The 18,631-nt window shown below is 54.6% G+C and overlaps 8 protein-coding genes across 8 annotated transcripts; 7 read left to right on the top strand and 1 right to left on the bottom strand.

Annotated features, from left to right (window-relative positions):
• Nucleotides 1-10: 10 nt before the first annotated feature.
• Nucleotides 11-1,342, top strand: BO80DRAFT_243872 (uncharacterized protein). The gene has a single exon (XM_025714573.1). It carries the CDS (start codon nt 257-259, stop codon nt 1,208-1,210), a length of 954 nt encoding a protein of 317 aa, XP_025570384.1. The 5' UTR covers nt 11-256; the 3' UTR covers nt 1,211-1,342.
• Nucleotides 1,343-2,914, top strand: BO80DRAFT_243873 (methionine synthase, vitamin-B12 independent). Its single transcript, XM_025714574.1, has one exon. It carries the CDS (start codon nt 1,475-1,477, stop codon nt 2,699-2,701), a length of 1,227 nt encoding a protein of 408 aa, XP_025570383.1. The 5' UTR covers nt 1,343-1,474; the 3' UTR covers nt 2,702-2,914.
• On the top strand, nt 2,915-4,299 carry BO80DRAFT_243886 (5'/3'-nucleotidase SurE). The gene is made up of 2 exons (XM_025714575.1): nt 2,915-3,301; nt 3,352-4,299. The coding sequence occupies exons 1-2, from the start codon at nt 3,127-3,129 to the stop codon at nt 4,071-4,073; spliced, it is 897 nt and encodes a 298-aa protein (XP_025570382.1). The 5' UTR covers nt 2,915-3,126; the 3' UTR covers nt 4,074-4,299.
• A 176-nt stretch (nt 4,300-4,475) lies between these two features.
• Nucleotides 4,476-5,440, top strand: BO80DRAFT_429422 (NPP1 family protein). The gene is made up of 2 exons (XM_025720461.1): nt 4,476-4,748; nt 4,908-5,440. Exons 1-2 carry the CDS (start codon nt 4,525-4,527, stop codon nt 5,419-5,421), a joined length of 738 nt encoding a protein of 245 aa, XP_025570381.1. The 5' UTR covers nt 4,476-4,524; the 3' UTR covers nt 5,422-5,440.
• Nucleotides 5,441-5,721: 281 nt separating this feature from the next.
• Nucleotides 5,722-7,245, bottom strand: BO80DRAFT_243870 (uncharacterized protein). The gene has a single exon (XM_025714572.1). The coding sequence runs from the start codon at nt 7,009-7,011 to the stop codon at nt 5,788-5,790; it is 1,224 nt and encodes a 407-aa protein (XP_025570380.1). The 5' UTR covers nt 7,012-7,245; the 3' UTR covers nt 5,722-5,787.
• Nucleotides 7,246-9,415: 2,170 nt separating this feature from the next.
• BO80DRAFT_449648 (uncharacterized protein) lies at nt 9,416-11,059 on the top strand (the record flags this gene model as incomplete). The annotated part of the gene is made up of 7 exons (XM_025721756.1): nt 9,416-9,539; nt 9,678-9,795; nt 9,839-9,868; nt 9,948-10,391; nt 10,464-10,674; nt 10,724-10,800; nt 10,828-11,059. The coding sequence occupies 7 exons, from the start codon at nt 9,416-9,418 to the stop codon at nt 11,057-11,059; spliced, it is 1,236 nt and encodes a 411-aa protein (XP_025570379.1).
• A 1,920-nt stretch (nt 11,060-12,979) lies between these two features.
• Nucleotides 12,980-15,091, top strand: BO80DRAFT_505743 (uncharacterized protein). Its single transcript, XM_025724508.1, has 10 exons — nt 12,980-13,414; nt 13,467-13,480; nt 13,529-13,601; nt 13,649-13,980; nt 14,030-14,173; nt 14,220-14,434; nt 14,478-14,675; nt 14,722-14,749; nt 14,797-14,912; nt 14,957-15,091. Exons 1-10 carry the CDS (start codon nt 13,206-13,208, stop codon nt 15,038-15,040), a joined length of 1,413 nt encoding a protein of 470 aa, XP_025570378.1. The 5' UTR covers nt 12,980-13,205; the 3' UTR covers nt 15,041-15,091.
• A 1,411-nt stretch (nt 15,092-16,502) lies between these two features.
• On the top strand, nt 16,503-18,235 carry BO80DRAFT_449646 (sugar porter family MFS transporter; the record flags this gene model as incomplete). Its single annotated transcript, XM_025721755.1, has 4 exons — nt 16,503-16,602; nt 16,652-16,759; nt 16,804-17,344; nt 17,389-18,235. The coding sequence occupies 4 exons, from the start codon at nt 16,503-16,505 to the stop codon at nt 18,233-18,235; spliced, it is 1,596 nt and encodes a 531-aa protein (XP_025570377.1).
• Between the last annotated feature and the right edge of the window lie 396 nt (nt 18,236-18,631).

Below are 18,631 nucleotides of genomic sequence, written 5' to 3'. Positions count from 1 at the left end.
GGCAACACGTCTCTGGTTTCTGAGATAGCTTCATTACTCCCCACTCCTCCGTGCAGACGAGACAGCAATGGCTGGGACACTGTGTGAAAGAGTCTGAGCTTTGTCTGCAGCTCAACCGAGGTCTTCTGCGCCTGCAGCAGCTACCATCGGATCGGAGCCATTTCCCGCCACTAACCCAATGGAGCCGGCCAGGAACAAATTTCATCGATCCTGCCTCTGAAATTTCCGAGCTGGCGTGCGAAGACGCTGGGCAATCATGATTCCCCGCGCGACCTTTGACTTGACCGGCAAAAAGCCTCTTTATCGCCTTTCCTCCACCGCCGCGCCCTATCCGGCCTATAACCAACCTCGCTATGGAGTTGCCTCCCCGGCTGGCACGCAAAGTCCCCAGACTCCCAATCCGATGCCTGTGAATCAAACGCCATCTCATCCTCCAGCACCACAGCAAGGCCCCGGTAACACGCCTCAAGTGCTTCAGCATCCACTGCAGCAGCCCCAGACCCCACAGCTGCAAACCTCTCACCCCCCACCGAATCACGCCCAATCCCCGGCACAGTTTCCGCAGGTTCTCACCCCGTACAAGGAGAATGGAGATGGAACGGGCATTGCGGACGGGAACCCACACACTGCGAGGCGCCGAGGGAGAATGCTGTTCGACCACGAACTGATCATTCTCTTCAAAGGGTGTGTCGAGCGAAAAGACATGTACCTGAACGATCCCAACCGGGCGGTGTTTTGGGACAACGTGGCGGGTTACATGAACCAGCTGACCGGGCGGCACTTCTCGTCATCGTCCTATCAGCAGATCGTGACAGACCGGAGCATTGAGCGTCGGAAACGGCGCCGCGATGTTGCCAACGGGCAAGGCAAGGCGGAGCCCACCAGCGCCCTGACTGCCGCGATCGATCAATGGATTGCCATGGAAGATCAGCTGCTGAGGAGAGAGACAAGCGAGAATACACCACTTCTCCAGAAACGACCCGCCCCGGACGTTCCAAACACGCAAGATGCCGACCGGGCCAAACGATTTAGACCGCAGCCGACGACTGGCGCTCTTCCCAACCCTCCCGAGACGCGTTATGAAGTCGGAATAAACGATGTCACCCAAGCGCTGGCGCAAGAAGTACGGGATCTACGACAGGAGATGGGAGTGATGCACCAGAAATTGGACATGATTTTGCAGGCTGTCAGGGAATTGAAAGAGAAATAAGGCCATGTCTGTACCCATAATCCAGCCACTGGCTTCTGGGCAGTCGGATCCCAAAGGCAATTCGAGCGACAATGCCTATAGCAAGGGATGCGTTGCGTACGGGTCTGACGCTCGGATCGGCGCAAGCTCGGTCGTTGCGAACAGCCGACGCCGCTCAACCCCTCAGTCCCCGCATCTACACTTGAATCAAGTTCTCCCGGCCATTCTGCACCAGGCTTCTATCTCATATTTCATCCGTATTGTCGACCAAGCACCTATCCCATCATGGCCCCCGTTTTTCGTGCTGAACAAATTGGCTCTCTGCTCCGGCCCGAGGAGCTGTTGGCAGCCCGCGATGCCGCTGGACTGGCGCATGTTTACACCCGGACCACTGTGCCGGAAAGTCTGCAACAAGTGACCGAGCAGGCGATCGCCAGAGTGGTCGAGCAGCAGCAGGCTCACAACGTACGCCCCATCATGACCGGAGAGTATGAGCGACCGATCTACTACGCGGGGTTTTTCGAGAACCTTCAGGGGTTTGAAATGACCCAGGTACCCATCCCGGAGGGATATCGCACCGGGCTTCCGACCACCTCCACCATCCTGAGGCTGGGGATCAAGAAGCGGGATGCGTGCGTGGCTGTGGGCAAGATCGAGCATGTGCACAGCCCTTACCTGGCCGACTGGGAGTATTTGCATAGTCTGGTGCCGCGCGACCAGTGGAAGGAGTGCAAGCTGAGCATGCCGTCCATCACCTGGCATCACCAGCATTTGCGGCCTGGTACCGCGTTTACTGCCTCGAGTCCGTACACCACCGACAAGGAGTATTTTTCGGATCTTGCCAAGACATTTGCACAAGAGTACCGGATTCTGTATGAAGCCGGCCTGCGGTCCATCCAGGTGGACGATCCTGCCATGACCTTCTTCATCACGGATGAAATGCGATCGGGGTGTGTAACGGATGGCATCGATCCGGATGAGCTTCTGGACCTGTATATCTGGGCGCACAATGAAAGTCTCAAGGACCGGCCGGCGGACCTGCACATCGGCGTGCATCTCTGCCGGGGCAATATGCCTGGATCGACCCACATTCTCAGTGGGTCGTATGAGCGGATTGCGCAGCGCATGTTTACGGGGCTAAACTATGACACATTCTACCTGGAGTACGACACGGAGCGGGCGGGCGACTTCCAGCCGCTGCGGCATTTACCGGTGGGCAAGAACGTGGTGCTGGGCGTGGTGTCCACCAAGGAGACGGCGATGGAGCAGATAGATGAGCTGGAGGCCCGGGTGTATGAAGCGGCAGATGTGATTGCGCACGGCCAAGGACGGAGCCGGCAGGAGGTGCTGGACAGCACGCTAGGAGTGAGCCCGCAATGTGGTTTCTCCAGTGCGAGCCGAGGCCGGGGCATTGGAATGACAGAGGCGTGCATGTGGGAGAAGCTGCAACTGGTGCAGAAAGTAGCCGAGCGGGTGTGGAAGAGCAGCAGCGGCAGCAGCAGCAGGAGCTAGAGATATTGCCAGGCGCGACTAGACATCGGTTAGGTGTGATGGCGTGTCAGAATAATGAAGATCATCACCGTGAAGACACATGTCCGGCTGCCAGGCACGCCCGTTGCATGATGCATGGCGCTAGAGGCCACCGGCCAAAGTCACTAAGGACTGCCATCCTGCAGGATGGCTCGCACGTGGCCAACCCGTTGGGTTCCGAGCCTCCGACGGCTTCCGTCCGCAACCCTGACACTTTGACATTAACAAGCACAACTGGGTCCTCGGTTTCGGCACATTCCCGCCCCGGCCATGCTTAATGCTTTCTGCACAAGTTTCTGGCGGACTGGGCTAGGATCTATATAGCTGGCCCGTTGGCACGGCCTCCATCAATCTAAATCGCCCACTATCTGTCTGTCCGCCCGCCAATAATCCGTGGCCCCTTCACCATGCACCTCCGTCTGGCGCTGTCGCTGCTCCCCCTCACCACCCACGCCATCAACATCATCTCCTCCAACGATGATGGCTGGGCCGAGATCAATATCCGCACTTTCTATGACTCTCTCACCGCTGCCGGCCACTCGGTGGTGATCTCCGCCCCGGCAGAGAATGAGAGTGGAACCGGTAATGTCCTCCACTCACTTCAATGCCCTGCCACTGACTGATTTGTCTAGGTTCTGATGATGCCACCCCCACCAACCTGACTGAAGCGTGCGAGTTCAACAGCTGCCCCTCAGGGAGTCCGGCGTACGGCTACAATGCGTCCGAGCCGCGGTGGAACTACGTTAATTCGTACCCGGTCACCTCGATCAAGTATGGCATCAACACGTTGTCGGAGAAATTCTTCAGCGGCTCCCCCGCCCTCGCCGTGACCGGGCCTAACGTCGGCGCCAACCTGGGCCTGTCGGTCTTCTTCTCTGGCACGGTCGGGGCGGCGACCTACGCGGCGAAGCAGGGCATCCCGGCCATCGCCTTCTCCGGTAGCACGGGCTCGCAGACGGCGTGGAACGTGAGCGTGCCCACCTACAGCACCGTGTACGCGGAGCTGTCGACCAAGCTGGCGGACGCGCTGGTTGCCTCGGGCACACCGTACCTGCCGGACGACATCTGGTTGAACGTGAACTTTGGCGCCGTCAGCGACTCGAGCTGCACCAGCGCGGACGACTTCAAGTTTGTCTTGTCGCGTATTTTCACCGCCATCCCGCTCATCTCCGGCGACGACGTCGAGACCTGCGACAACGACAAGCGCTTGCCCACGGAAACCAAGGTGGTGGACTCGGACGGTTGCTACGCCAGTGTATCGGTGGGAACTGCGAGCGACAAGCTGGACGCGAATTCGACGATTCAGGGCGTGGTGCTGGAGAAGCTATCGGGGCTATTGACGTGCTTGGACTAAGCCTGCCACACCGTGTACATCCTGCCACCATGCCTAGATTAGTAGACCCGCCAGCCCTAAATCCTGAACTCAATCCGCGTGGTCCAAGCCCTGTTGATCATTGGCTAGGGTTGGGACGTCTCATCGATAGATTAATGTCTTGCGTTATTAATTTAGCCTCGCAAGGTCTCCGAGCCCTCCAACACCCCTCCATCGCACCTGACCCGGTTCCTGACATGTGGCGTCAACCGGGAGGATTGTGCTTGATGAATCCTGCAGCAGGAGTACGAGGCCGTGAGGAATCCCTCCGAGCTGTGCCCCACCGCGTCGCTCTCAGCTCCTTACCTGCCGATCCTTGATCCTGTCGTAGACATAAAAGGGTGATCCTCCCGGTAGAGCTTCCCCTAATTAACAATCACGATTCCTCATTCTTTCATACAAGCTAAGAATCATAAGAATCATAAGAATCAACATGTCCCTCCGCACCCTCCTCCTCGCCGCCTCCACCATCTGCCTCGCGCAAGCCAAACCCCGGCTGCACGCCCGCGACTGGATCGCCAGCGACGAGATCGTCGGCTTCAACCAGACGGTGCCGGATGACGCCACGGGCGATTTGTATCTGGCGTATCAGCCATACTTGAAGGTGGTGAATGGGTGTGTGCCGTTCCCGGGTGTGGATGCGGAGGGGGATACCGAGTAAGTTATGCCTGTCTTAGTGCAGTCCCTCAGGGTCTTAATATGGGTGGCTTCCACCAATCACATCACCCGCCCGTTTTCTTGCGTTATCTACACTTGTTTCCTCTCACCCTGACCCATCCCCTCCCCCCTCTTCTCAATACTGACCAAAAGGTATAGCGCCGGCCTCTCCCCCACCGGCTCCTCCGACGGCGACTGCAGCTCCAACACCGGCCAAATCTACATCCGGAGCAACATCACCACCACCAGCACCCCATCCACCTCCTCCCCCGCCGCGCTCCTCTACAGCTGGTACATGCCCAAAGACGAACCCAGCACCGGCCTCGGCCACCGCCACGACTGGGAAGGCGTAATCATCTACCTCTCGTCCACGGCCACCATTTCCGCAGACAACATCCTCGCCGTGTGTCCCTCCGCGCACGGCGGCTGGGATTGCTCCACGGACGGATATACCCTCTCCGGCACGAAAGCGCTGATTAAGTATGAGAGTATTTGGCCGTTGGATCATAGTTGTGGGTTGACGGATGTGGTGGGCGGGACGCAGCCGTTGGTGGCGTGGGAGAGTTTGACTACTGCTGCGCAGGATGCGTTGCAGACGGCGGATTTTGATAAGGCGATTGTGCCGTTTAAGGATAGTACGTTTGATGAGAATTTGGCCAAGGCTACTTATTAGTTCTTGGGGTTGTATTTATCTACTGTGGAATATTATTGGCTAGGAATTGATGAATGCGCTACGTTTGAGGGTTATTGTGGACGAGTAAGGTAATTGGTCTTTGTTTATTAGTGTAGGGTTTTTAGCCAGAGTAAGATCTAGGTGTATTTGTTGATAGTAGAGGTGTGAGCAATGAGATTTTGTCTAAGTAAGCAGTGTTATTGGAGACCGTTCGAGATAGCACTTGCATGGTTATTCATGCATAAGCTGTTGATTTATCTCGTAGATTTAATTTATGAAGGTATACTAATGAATATGCTGCGTGTGGCAAGTCAAGTGATATTGTAGCTATAGTAGCAAGTATGTGGCAAGTATGTAGCAAGGTATCTAAGCACTAGCAATGCACTGGTAGTAGTAAGGGTTGTACGAGTGGCAGCTCGCGCCCGAAGCACACTGAGTAGCACCGCTGTAGTTGATACCACCGCACTGGCCGTACAGAGACTGAGTGCCGCTGGAGCCCGCAGCAGCAGAGGTGACAACCGGAGCAGAGGTGATGGTCGACTCGGGCTCAACCGAGGTGGCAGCCTGGGGAGTGATGGTCACCAGGGTGGTCCAGGACGAGGGAACCTGCACCGGGATCTGGGTGTAGGTCGAGCTGGCGCTGGCGACCGGGGTGCTGCTGCTGGTGGCCACAGCCGTGTCGGCAGCAACGCTGGTGACATCGGCAGCGATGGAAGTCTCAGCAGCAGTGGTAGCAGCGGCAACGCTGGAGGAGGCCGTGGCGACGGCGCTGGCGCTAGCGCTGCCCGTGGCGGCGGTACCGGTCGAAGTGATGGCCGAGGTGGTCTGGGTGATGGAGACGGCGCCGGTGTACAGGGAAGGACCGGGCACGGTGTAGGTGCTCAGGGTCGAGTAGATGTTGACTAGGATGCCGTTCTCAGTGGCCGTGTAGAGCTCGGTACCCAGAACACCCGAGGGGGTGGCCGTGCCGGTACCGGTGACCTGCAGGTTGAAGCACTGGGGGTAGTTCTGGGCACCATCCTCTTCCTCGGCGCTGTGGAGAGCGATGAGCTCGTGGCGAAGGACGTAGTTGCCAGGGGCAATGGACGGGGGGATCTCGACCATCCAGCTGTTGTTGTTGTTGATCAGCTGGTCGGTACCCCAGGTACCGGGGACCTCGGTGTCGCTGACCAGACCGACACCGTCGATCTTGAAGAACTCGAGGGTGGTCTTGTCGACCGTCTCGCAGCTGTCACCGCAGTTCGCCAGGAAGTCCAGGACGGGACCGTGGTGGGAGTCCGGCCAGGCAGTCCACTGGATGTTGACCTTCTCACCGGCACCGACGACAACGTGGGCCTGGGCGTTGGTGGCGTTCTCGTGGCAGATGATGTTGGGGTTGCGGTAGTCATCGGGCGAGATGAAGCCGTTGCCAGTGTTGGGGGTCGTCCAGGCAGCCACCTTCGGGGGGTCGGTCTCGTAAGGGAAGGAGTTGATGTCGAAACCCTCGTAGTAGACACCATCCACGACGATGTTGGTGACGTGACCGTGGGCGGCAACCTGGGTGGCCGACAGCAGGGCCGTCAAGAGAGAGGCAGACTGAGCGTGACGCATTGTGATGCTAGTGGGTTTTTTTTGGAAAGAAAGAAAGGTAGAGAATGTAAGTGATTGTAGAGTAAAGAGCGAGCGATCCTGCGCAAGGAATGTGGAAGGCCTCAATCAATGAAGCGAGAAGTAGTGAAGAGAATGATGAAGAGAAGACTTGCTTGAGGAAAGAATCAACGAGTCGAGGTGCCATGGCCTTTTTAAATCCTCATCGCGCCCTGTCAAGATTGCTGGATACTCTAACTGTGTCACACTTCAAACCACCGCTGGAGCCATGAACCCACCTGGAGTCGGTCTGACCACCGCGGCGGGGACCAGACTGGCCGTTCGGAAGCGCTGGAGCAATTAAGGTGAGGGCGACTCGGCGGTAGGGCAGGGGCAAGTGTTCCAGATGGCGCCGATCCGTCTGATATTGAAGCTATCGGCCGGCTAGGGTCTTGGCTGTCGGAGATTTTCACGCCAACGCCCGACCATTCTGTCACTCGCAAGTGAGCTTATTTCTTGTCAGTTTCATTCCAGCGAAGCTTCTTCTAGTGCATTGTGGCCGTTTGCGAAGAACATGTTCATGTTCACGATGATTACGCCGATGTCGCCTGACTTCTGCCCGGGTTAAAAATAGGCGCGAACATGGTGGATCCGCCGCACTAGCCACTCCAGAGTCAATAGCTCATCGGAAAAATGCTGGCCAGACTCACATAGATTAAACCTGGCCCTGGCTGGTGTTCCCCACCAATCAGCTGCCCCCGAGGCTGGACAGCCGCCGTTCCTGCAGCAGCGCCGTCCCTGACAATTTTCCTCCAGCCAACGCCCGCCACATCCGACCTCCGAGAGAGACTCCAATGACATTCAAGTGGATCATCCAGAACCTGTATTGCAGCAGTACAGAGTATAGCTCAAGCACATGCCATCCACCGTTGTAGTGGACCAAATCTGCTGACCGACACGCGTTGCCTGGTTCTGCCCACGCCCTGGCTAGGGTCCAGGGTCCACGCGCCTCCTGAGAATAGTGTGAAGCTGTCCGCAAGCCTTGCATGAATGCAGCGCTGTTCAGCCACCAGCGTTGTCGGTTCGACCATGACGACATGCCAATCTCTACAACCAGCATACAGCATGGCCGTGCGACGACAAGCAATGTTAAGATGCTTAAGCAATTAACCTTATCCGAGACATCATCACGGTAGCAAGCCGAATGCCAGCGACGGTAGTGCTGTGGCGGGACTGGCCTGTGGGTACTCCTGAAACGGCTCCTCCTTAGTCCACCACCCTGTCACACTCACGACTCATGATACATCACCGCACGGCCTGTTTTCCTGGTAGCTCCTAGTCGGATAGCCGCCGTCTTCGGTGAGTAAGCGGCATTACTTTTCGGGGCAGGACGAGGGGCGAAAGCAGCCAAGGTGGAGAACCAGCCTTTGACCGTGCAGGTAAAGACGATATTGCAGGGGCTTCTGAGTGCCAAAGCAGGATCTAGATGACCCTTACAATGGTTTGTGGATGCCACCTTCCTAGAGCATACTCGGACTCTCGAGCGCGTAGGCGCCGGGGCATCTCAGCCGATCCTATCACAGCAACACACGACCTGCGGGTCAGCCAAGATGATGCTGCTAGTGATGTCACTATATGCAGCATAGCCTTGGGATCATGTTGTTATTGGGGAACTCATTTACCCCTGGTGGTGGTCGTTTGGCATCCAAATTGGACAGGTGCTATAATGACAACCCAAAAAAGGCCGTCATGCATCTAATCCGGGATCTGAGACACCAACAATTCAAAGGACCACTACATGACATGGCTAGAGTTCAACGGTTGCTCGGATCTGACTCGTCATATTGCCAATACCCTTGCCCCTTCGCCAGGGGTTTGACCTAACAGGCTACCATATACATATCTCGGGCGCGAGGGATGTCGCATTCGTCGCATCCACCCAGACTGCTCTTGGTCTGACGACAGCGAGACTGTGCACTCTCAGATGACCTGAAGCGCTGCAGCTGCCTTGGGATATGCTCTCGGTTCGCATCGATTCTGATTTGACCGACCGTGGTGCTCGTTTTTGGCCTAGGGTGCCCAGACTGTATCTTCTAGGCGCCAAGATGCTCGAGTCAGAACTAGCGGAGGCTCGCAAACTCTGCCATGAAGCAACCTCGAGAGTGGCTGCATGAAGCCTTCCACATGCCCAAGGCCTGGGCATCTGCGCCCAAGAACAGGTCTGGGGTCGCCGGATACGGGAATGGTACTTTGATGCAGAACAAACTCATGTGCTCACCCCCTTCTGATGAATGATGAAGACTGGACAACGAGCTTAAGTAGGCCCATCGCACGGCGGCTCTGTCCGTCCACGATACTCTACGTTGCGTTCTGAACCACCTGTGCGTGGTGTCTCACTTGTATCTTCAACGGCACGCTCTGAGTCACAATGAGCAACAAGGGAACTGACCCTGAGGCACCATCCTCGACATCCTCTCATCTTGAATCTCTCTCCAAGGAGAAACAAGATGAAAAGGTGGCTCAGGACTGGACTCGCGATGTAGCCGAGAAGAGTGCACTACATCCACGAAGCTGAAGAACCCACCGGCTACCCTGACCCGGGATGAGCTCTTCAGGGATGTAGAGTCGTTCGCACGCGAGAAGAACTTTGGAGCACATAATAAACGAGCTAAAACGGGGCGCTCTGGTAGCTCAAGATCCAAAATCGTTTGAAAAGCTTGACGAACTATCCGAGGGTAAGAAAAAGCTCCTCCGTCGTGAAAAAATCCCATGGATGGAGCCCGCCATTTATGATGCACTTTATGACCAGTGAGTACGCCCACCCAGGGCACATTCAGGTCTGACCATGTAGTACTCTGCGCTGGTTCGGCAATCGTCCAAGGTATGGACCAGACAGCAGTCAATGGTGTGCAGGCGTATGTAATATCTCCAATCATCTGGATGTATGCTAAAAATGGCAGATTCTACTTTGCCGAGTTCAACGTCACAAATACCTGGCAGCAAGGCCTCCTGAATGGCGCCCCGTACCTATGCTCGGCACTCATAGGATGCTGGACAACAGCGCCAGTGAATCGCTCGTTTGGGCACCGGGGATGCATCTTCATCTCCTGTTTCATCTCCTTTGCCTCGTCCTTTTGGATGGCAGCGGCACACACCTGGTGGAATCTTCTCCTAGGCCAGTTCCTTTTTGGTTTCGCGGTCGGTGCCAAGTCAGCCACAACTCCCGTCTATGGAGCCGAGTGCACTGCTACCATCATCCGTGGGGCGTTGGTCACGATGTGGCAAATGTGGACGGTGTTCGGGATCATGCTTGGTTATATTGTCTCGGTCGCATTCATGGATGTGACGCATCCCACTATCCCCGGCTCCAACTGGAGATTGATGTTAGGATCGACTACCATCCCGTAAGTCCACTTCCGCCTTCCTGGTCACCTCTCTGGGATGCGGCATCATCAACTGGATCGTTGCTCTCCCAGCCGTGTACACCATCGACACGTTCGGTCGGCGGAATCTCCTACTGTCCACTTTTCCACTCATGAGCCTGTTCTTGCTCTTCATCGGCTCTTCATTCTATATCCAGATGACACCTCGCGAACCGCGTGCGTGGCAACGGGTATATACCTCTTCATGGTGGTGTATTCCCCAGGCGAGGGACCGGTCCCTTTCACATATTCTGCAGAAGCATTCGTAAGTTACTTGCACCAGTATATGAAAGGTCTTGCTGATGAACGCACAGCCACTGTACATCCGCGACGTGGGCAAGCCATTCGCAACAGCAACAACCTGGGGCTTCAACTTTATTGTCTCTTTGACGTGACTACCACTGCGGGACGCGTTCAGCCCGCAAGGAACGTCTGGCTGGTACGCACCCTGGAATATCTTCGGTTGGATCTTCTGTTATTTCTGTCTGCCGGAGACCAAGGCGTTATCGCTGGAGGAACTGGATCAACTTTTCTCGGTGCCGACGACGAAGCATGCCAAGCATTATGCGGGGATGTTGCCGTGGTATGTGAAGAAGTATATCCTGCGTGGAGATGTGCCGCCGCAGAAGCAGCTTTATGATTATGAGTAGTTGGAAGCAGAGAGAAAGAGGAAGAGGAAGAGAGGGAGAGGGAGAGGAAGAGAAGAAGAGGAGAAGAGGAGGGAAGATGGCAGGGATGGGGGATGCTGGATGCCTGCCAGGCTAGGCAGACATCGATCCCCTGCGCTCGTACTACTGATACAGTGTCTTATTCAGTCATTATGTTCGGTCGCCCATTCTTTACTATCCAAGAGATAGGAATGTCTCTTCGGTCCCGGCAATTCCTATACGCCCGCAGCAGAGCCCCCAGATTGCTCTGATATCATAGTGTTCTTCACTAGGACTGGAGATATAATGGTGTACGCCTACGCACGCTGGGTGAGAGGGATCTTCCATCTCCGTCGATGATTACTCAATTGCAACTAACATTCATGACCTGGCACAACTCAGTGATAAACATTGGCAGAATACTCGGACATTTGCAGTCATTTAACACGGCATTGATATACTACTTAAGGTTGCCATGAGTATCACTGTACCACCAGACTGCAAACTTCAAGCGAAGATGTGTATTCCACCATGTCTGACCTGGTAGACTAAAACATTATGGAAAGAGATGGATGTCTCCGGGGACCATTTTGGCTTGGTCTTCTCCATGAAATGCCCTCAGCATTCGATACTGGTGAAAGCCAACAACGTTCTCTGGTACCTTAAGGGAACGAGCGATTCGTGACGACACACTTTCTTGAATTCTCGCAAATGATATCGGATCACCGTATACTGTTAGACAGATTGAGAAGAGGCGATTGTTCAAGAGGATCCATAGAAATTACTCACGGCCAATGATAGATTTAGACCTTTCCGCAATGGAATTTGATGTCGAGATGCGCGTAGAGAAGTCAAATTAGAAACGACGCACGGCTAGATCGCTTTATTCAACCACTTGGCGAGACTTTGAGTTTCCCGACACCACGATAGCTAGTTCAAGCAAAGCGGATTCTCGTGTGCCGATCCAATAAATCTCCAATTGACTACCACGTGGAGCGAATCCGGTGGCATCAACGGGATGCCCCAGACGGACCAGAGCCTGGGGAAAGCTTTCGACAGTCTAGTGACTTCACGAAGGAGCTTAGGGAGTTGCATCCGGGCAGGTATTCTAGGTTGTTGACATCGGATGTTTTCGTACTGCAAGATGGCTCTTTTCCGCTTCGTAGATTACGGCTTGTTCTTGTTCTGGTATATAGTTGTGGCACACTTAGAGAGGATCATGATAGGCCATCCGAAGGGTTCCTGTTGGTCGGTTATATATATCCGAAATGAATCTCGAAGGGTATGTCAAAGCCGCTTAATCGCCAAGATTCTGCACTCCCCCAGTTGTTGCCTTCAGTATATGAGATATATTATGAGCATTCCCATACAATATGCCAGTCGAGGAACAGTATTCGAATAAGTAATGATTAGTAGGAGGTCCGTATAGAGTATGTTAGGAGGACAAATTGCTCTGGGAGAATAGATGCAATGATCCGGTATATGTAGTGAGATATGCGTCCAACCATTGTGAATGCCCTTGTAGGTGGCAGCTTTATCTAACTGGTGAATCCTGGTAATGAATATGACACCACATGATGCTCGTATGTATGAGTGACAACGGGTACGATCATTCGATCCCTGTTCTAGAAGAATTTGAGCCGTCATCGGCGGGATCACCCAATGGCGACCCCGGTCGGGCCTCCCTTCTTCATGCAGACAAGTGCCGGGTCCGTTCTCCAATTCGCCGGCTTGGCAACGATGGCCATTGGCCAGGAACCTGAGGCGGAGCGGAGCGCCCCACGGGTGTGGGCTCGCGAATTAGGTAATGGGAAGTTGAATGGGTGCAACGTTAGGATCCACCCACACAGGACCGCCGCCGCAAATTTGAAGTGCTGTTGAGACTTAAGACTCCGCATCGGAGGGTGAGTCAGAGGGCGGTCATTTGTCAGTTTGCATTCCTCCCGGACAACTGAACCTTTGACGGTTGACAAGTTCGTGCTAGGTTCTTGCTGTGTGTCCATGTAGAGCTGGTAGGGCTGTTGTTCATACCTTAGACGCCAGAACCTTGCCGCCGCCAGTTTCTTCACCGACCCACTCCTCGTCACGTTGCATCTGTCTCATCGCGCCGTGAGGCCAGTTGGGATTTTCACCTCCCATCTCCGCAGCCATGGCCCATCCGTCTGGCCATCCCTCTGGCGACAAGGCCCAACCCGGTCTCAATGTGCAGACGGGCCAATTCTTCCAGGATGCTCGTGACGGGACCAACCTGCATGATGCGGAAGAGAAGCAGGACGACAAGAAGGGTGACTCGATGTACAATGACACCTTTGGGGATGAAGAGTATGCTGAGGTCAAGTACAAGGTCTTGAGCTGGTGGTATGTTCATTCCTCCTTTGTCGCTTTAGCGACGACTGACTGATATTTCCAGGCAATGCGGCTTTCGTGAGTGATACTACTAGCTGGCTGCACCTTTGTTTACTGACCAAACAGTCATGGTTGCTGAGACCGTTTCTCTGGGTATTCTGTCCTTGCCTGCCGTTGTTGCAGAGCTGGGTCTGGTTCCGTATGTCTTCGTAATCGGTGGTCAATCGTTTTTCTAATGCGATACAGCGCTATTATCCTCTTGCTCGGTCTGGGTCTGCTGGCTACTTATACCGGTTACGTCATCGGCCAGTTCAGATGGGCCTATCCGCATATCCAAAGCCTGGCGGATGCTGGCGAGATCCTTCTTGGGCCCATCGGTCGTGAGGTCTTTGGAACAGGCCAGCTCCTACTGGTGGTCTTCATCATGGCGAGCCATCTTCTGACCTTTTCGGTCGCCATGAACACCATCACTGACCATGGGACGTGCACCATGATCTATGGCGTCGCGGGCCTGGTGATCTGCTACATCCTGTGCTTACCTCGGACATCTGCGAAGATGTCCTATCTCTCCGTCGCCTGTAAGTGCCAACAGTTGCTGTTGCTGCCGTTCAGTCTAACAATGGGTAGCTTTCATCAGTGTATTCGCTGCGGTACTGATTGTCATGGTTGCGGTTGGTATCGAGCGTCCTTGGAAGGGAAGCCTTGCCGCGACTGTGGATACCAGCTTGTACAAAGCGTTTCTTGCGGTCTGCAATATTGTCTTCTCTTTCTGTAAGTCATGCCATTCGATCCTATGAGGCTCCGCTGACAGCAGCAGCCGGCCACGTTGCCTTCTTCGGCTTCATGTCCGAATTGAAGGATCATCGGGAATACCCCAAGGCGCTTTGTCTTCTCCAGAGTATCGATACGATCCTCTACATTGTCACATCGGTGGTGATCTACATCTACGCGGGACCGAATGTCACGTCCCCTGCGCTCGGCTCCGCCAGTCCTCAGGTGGCCAAGATTGCTTATGGAATTGCTCTTCCGACTGTAAGTGCTTCCCGACTCACCTGGTCGCCTCTAACATTGGTAGATCATCATCGGCGGGGTTGTCAACGGCCATGTCGCCTGTAAATACGTCTATGTCCGTCTCTTCCGTCACGGGGATCACATGCACAGCCGGGGTCTGGTCGCGACGGGATCCTGGGTAGGCATCATGCTGGGACTGTGGGTGATTGCGTGGATTATCGCCGAGGCCATTCCGGTGTTTAGTGATCTGCTGAGTCTGATCGTATGTCTCTGCCTCTTTCGACTTGACTCGACTGACCGGAATCTAGGCATCCCTCTTCGCCAGTTGGTCTACTTGTAAGCAGCTTATCCCCATTGTCTAGTTACATACTAACCCAACACAGTCGGCTTCAGCGGTATCTTCTGGCTCTACCTCAACAAAGGCCAGCTTTTCTCTTCTCCCCGGAAAATCGCATTGACAATCCTCAATGTGATTATTGTCGGGATTGCCGCATGCATTGTAAGTACCCGTCCATCGTCATCAGCCCTTTCTAACCATGGTAGTGCGGTCTTGGACTCTACGTCTCGGGGCGGTCTCTTCACGATGACGCCAACAGCAACAGTTTCTCCTGTGCAAATAACGCCTGATAGATATATGAGATCTATGGTATATACGTGTAAAGTAATAGAGATATTTTCAGGTCTAATCAACCGATAATTGAACGGTACATATTCCACCACATATTATCCGATCACCCGCAGCCGAGATTCCTTCGGCCCGCGCCAAGGTCCGCCAAGACCACCGCTGCCCGGCAGTCTTGGCGAGGCTGTGAGCAGTCACGCTGGTTGGGAATCCGGGTTGTGCGGTTAAGCAGGTCGGTATCTTCTGGATGAGGAGCATGAAGGAGGATCCAAGTATGATGGGGGCGACGTAGCTGTCGTGCTAGGTGCATGGGTGTCGCGGAAAATATTTATATGGGGCCAGCGCCTAGGGAAATGAGGTGCAGCAACCGACCGACGCACGTGCTTTTCCCCGTGGGGACTGTTTACCCCCTCTTTTCCCTACCTTAAACCTTTTGCCTCCGGGGATGGTGCCACCCAACATGAGGCAGACCATGATGTTTCACCCACCACAACCACGATCGTAGCCTCTTCGGCCATCCTTGATGTATCAAAGCAGCCGATCTCGTCTGTGCGACGTCTGTGCCGACCGAAGCGCCAACTATCTCCCACCTCAAGCAACGGCGGAGTCAAATTTCCTAGCGCCACGTACCTCATGCCACACGTGGAGAGATGCCCACATGCTCAAAATCCAACAGCTGCACTCCAGCTCGCCATGATGCAATGTCGCTTCGGCTATGTTGACTTGTGTAGCCACTGGTTGGCAGGGGAAGAAATGATCAGCGTCAGTTGTCTTGGCTGCAGTCACCGCCGTGCAACCGGAGATTGCCTTTCACACAAAGTTTGGAAGGGAAATCCGCCATTGACGCGATGCGGCATTTCTGTCCAACGGCTTGGCGGTTGGTTGTTTCAGCTGCAGGTGGCAGCTGGTTGCAACAGGTATTTTGTCTATTCTTTGTATCACATAGCTAGACAAAGCCTCGCAGGAGGTATGCTGTTGTGGGTGTTGGTAGAGGTATAGTAGTATCAGACTCACCCATCCTGAACAGCTCAAAATCCATCAACAACCCATCACTGCACTTATCCCACCACCTCGGAATACCAGCCTATTGAAACCGCTGCTCTCGGGTATCCTTCCTTCGACGGCGGTGTCTTCCGCTTCCCTGGGACCAAGAGCTCGGCATGGCGCTGCCCAGCTCTTGGCCCGGAGCCAAGGAGGGCGGCTGCCCGCGCACGGCGCATCTCCGCTTCCCTCGTCGAATCCCATCCTCTCGATTCTGCCGATACCACCCGATGGTTCAAGCGAGAGTCAAGTAGAGTTTTCAGCCAGGGATCCTGGTCGTCGAAGCAAGCAATGGTGCCGACCTGGTCCGATGGGGCACCCCGCAGGAGCCTCGGTTTTTCCGGGGTACACACAAGATATAAGACTGGTCGTCTCCGTCATGCTGAGTTTTGGGTACTGCATCTTTTTTCAGATCCAAACATCGCCATGTCTTCAGTGCCTACCTTCGCCGGCTTGTCCGGTCGAAAGTTGATGTGGTCGGTGACCTCATGTGCAACCTTGGGCTTTTTACTTTTTGGCTATGACCGTAAGGTTCCGACTTCGCTTAGGGTTTAGGAGTCAGCTAATGATTGCAGAGGGTGTGATGAGTAGTATCATCGATGCTGACCCGTTTAATGATGTTTTCACGGCTACAAGAGACAACTCGACCATGCAGGGTGTGGTCACTGCGATTTATGAGCTTGGTAAGTAAACACCTTGGGTCTGAAGCCTAGTCTAACATATTTAGGCTGCCTTGGCGGCGCTCTGTTTATTCTTGGCTGCGGTGATTGGCTTGGCCGCAGATATTCCATCATGTTGGGGGCTACCATCATGATCATCGGAGTCATTCTCCAGATCACGTCTTTCTCGGGACATGTTCCGCTGGCCCAATTCTGCATTGGACGTGTGGTCACCGGCATTGGAAACGGCATGAATACGTCGACGATTCCCACTTACCAAGCAGAGTGCTCGAGAACCTCCAACCGTGGTCTGCTCATTTGTATTGAGGGCAGCACCGTGGCAATCGGAACCCTAATCTCCTATTGGATTGACTTTGGGGCCTCTTACGGCCCCCCGGACCTCACCTGGCGATTCCCCATTGCCTTTCAGATCTTCTTCGGTCTGCTCATTATCTTGGGTCTTTTGTTTCTGCCAGAGTCTCCTCGATGGCTGTTCACGCAGGAGCGCTACGAGGAAGGCGAGCGAGTCATTGCCGCGTTGCAAGGCAAGGAGATCAGCCACCATGATGTTCAACTGCAGAAGACCATCATTCTGGATTCCCTGCGCGCGTATGTTCCCGGACCCCAGCGAATGCTCCCGCTAACCTCTGTAGTTCTGGCATGGCCACCAAATCTACCCCCATGTCGGCCGTGTTCACCGGTGGCAAGACGCAGCACTGTCGCCGCATGTTACTGGGCTGCTCGTCCCAATTCTTCCAGCAAATCGGTGGATGCAACGCCGTCATCTACTATCTCCCAGTCCTGTTCCAACAATCCCTGAACCAAACCGAGTTCATGGCCATGGTCCTCGGAGGCGTCAATATGATCGTCTACTCCATCTTCGCGTGCCTGTCGTGGCTGCTGATCCAAAAGGTCAGCCGACGCAAGCTCTTCCTGGCCGGCTCCTTTGGCCAGAGCGCCTCGATGATCATCACCTTTGCCTGTCTCATCCCGGGCGATGCGCAGGCTGCGAAAGGTGCCGCCGTGGGTCTGTTTACCTTTATCGCGACGTTCGGAGCGACGTGGCTTCCGCTGCCCTGGCTCTACCCGGCCGAAATCTCGCCCATCAAAACGAGAGCCAAAGCGAACGCCATCTCGACCTGCACGAATTGGCTCTTCAACTTTCTCATCGTGATGGTCACGCCCATCATGATCCGGAACATCAAGTGGGGCACGTATCTCTTCTTCGCCGTGATCAACGCCTTGTTCATCCCGATTATCTACCTGTTCTACCCCGAGACCTCGGGGCGGTCGCTCGAGGAGATCGATTTGATTTTCGCCAAGGGATACGTCGAGAAGATGACTTATGTGCGGGCGTCGAAGGAACTGCCCCATTTGACGGATGAGGAGATTGAACAGGTGGCCATTCAGTATGGATTCGGGCCGGCGGACCAGGCCCCCAACGGGGATAGTGATAGTGCCGAGTTGGGGAAGACCGAGGTGGATCCGGAGAAGAACTGATGCGATGTGATGCAGTGTATGTATACCTTGCTATAGAGTGTGGTAATTAGATCGGCAATGGGTTGTTTTTTATCTAATAGGTGTCAATAAACACTGAGTAAAAGTGACCACGCCATCATGATTCACTGGTGACAGACACGGGATGCTAAACAGGAGCCATACCGTCAGGATTCACGCTAAACTAGCCACCGCAACTAACTGCAGACATTAGAGCCAGCCTCCGCTTCCATCCAGCCATACGGAGTAATGATAGCGTGATTGCACAATACTACCCCGATAAGATCCTCTCCTTAGGGCACCGGCCGTACCAGCCAGGATCCAATCTAATCATTCCATCACTACTGCAGGCTACCAATCATCCCCCACCGACCTCCCGGCCGTGATAAGAAATGCGGA

The sequence above is a fragment of the Aspergillus ibericus genome (assembly GCF_003184845.1).
Source record: "Aspergillus ibericus CBS 121593 unplaced genomic scaffold BO80scaffold_63, whole genome shotgun sequence".
NCBI lineage: Eukaryota > Fungi > Ascomycota > Eurotiomycetes > Eurotiales > Aspergillaceae > Aspergillus > Aspergillus ibericus.
Note: the sequence above shows the minus strand (reverse complement) of the source record. Positions and strands in the feature narration are given on the sequence as shown.

Coding starts and splice junctions, on each gene's coding strand:
- BO80DRAFT_243873 (XM_025714574.1), top strand. CDS start 1,475: ATGGCCCCCGTTTTTCGTGCTGAACAAATTGGCTCTCTGCTCCGGCCC.
- BO80DRAFT_505743 (XM_025724508.1), top strand. CDS start 13,206: ATGGCCCATCCGTCTGGCCATCCCTCTGGCGACAAGGCCCAACCCGGT. Junction 14,750..14,796: donor CTTCGCCAGTTGGTCTACTT/GTAAGCAGCTTA, acceptor AACCCAACACAG/TCGGCTTCAGCGGTATCTTC. Junction 14,913..14,956: donor TCGGGATTGCCGCATGCATT/GTAAGTACCCGT, acceptor TAACCATGGTAG/TGCGGTCTTGGACTCTACGT.
- BO80DRAFT_429422 (XM_025720461.1), top strand. CDS start 4,525: ATGTCCCTCCGCACCCTCCTCCTCGCCGCCTCCACCATCTGCCTCGCG. Junction 4,749..4,907: donor GATGCGGAGGGGGATACCGA/GTAAGTTATGCC, acceptor CAAAAGGTATAG/CGCCGGCCTCTCCCCCACCG.
- BO80DRAFT_243872 (XM_025714573.1), top strand. CDS start 257: ATGATTCCCCGCGCGACCTTTGACTTGACCGGCAAAAAGCCTCTTTAT.
- BO80DRAFT_243886 (XM_025714575.1), top strand. CDS start 3,127: ATGCACCTCCGTCTGGCGCTGTCGCTGCTCCCCCTCACCACCCACGCC. Junction 3,302..3,351: donor AGAGAATGAGAGTGGAACCG/GTAATGTCCTCC, acceptor TGATTTGTCTAG/GTTCTGATGATGCCACCCCC.
- BO80DRAFT_243870 (XM_025714572.1), bottom strand. CDS start 7,011: ATGCGTCACGCTCAGTCTGCCTCTCTCTTGACGGCCCTGCTGTCGGCC.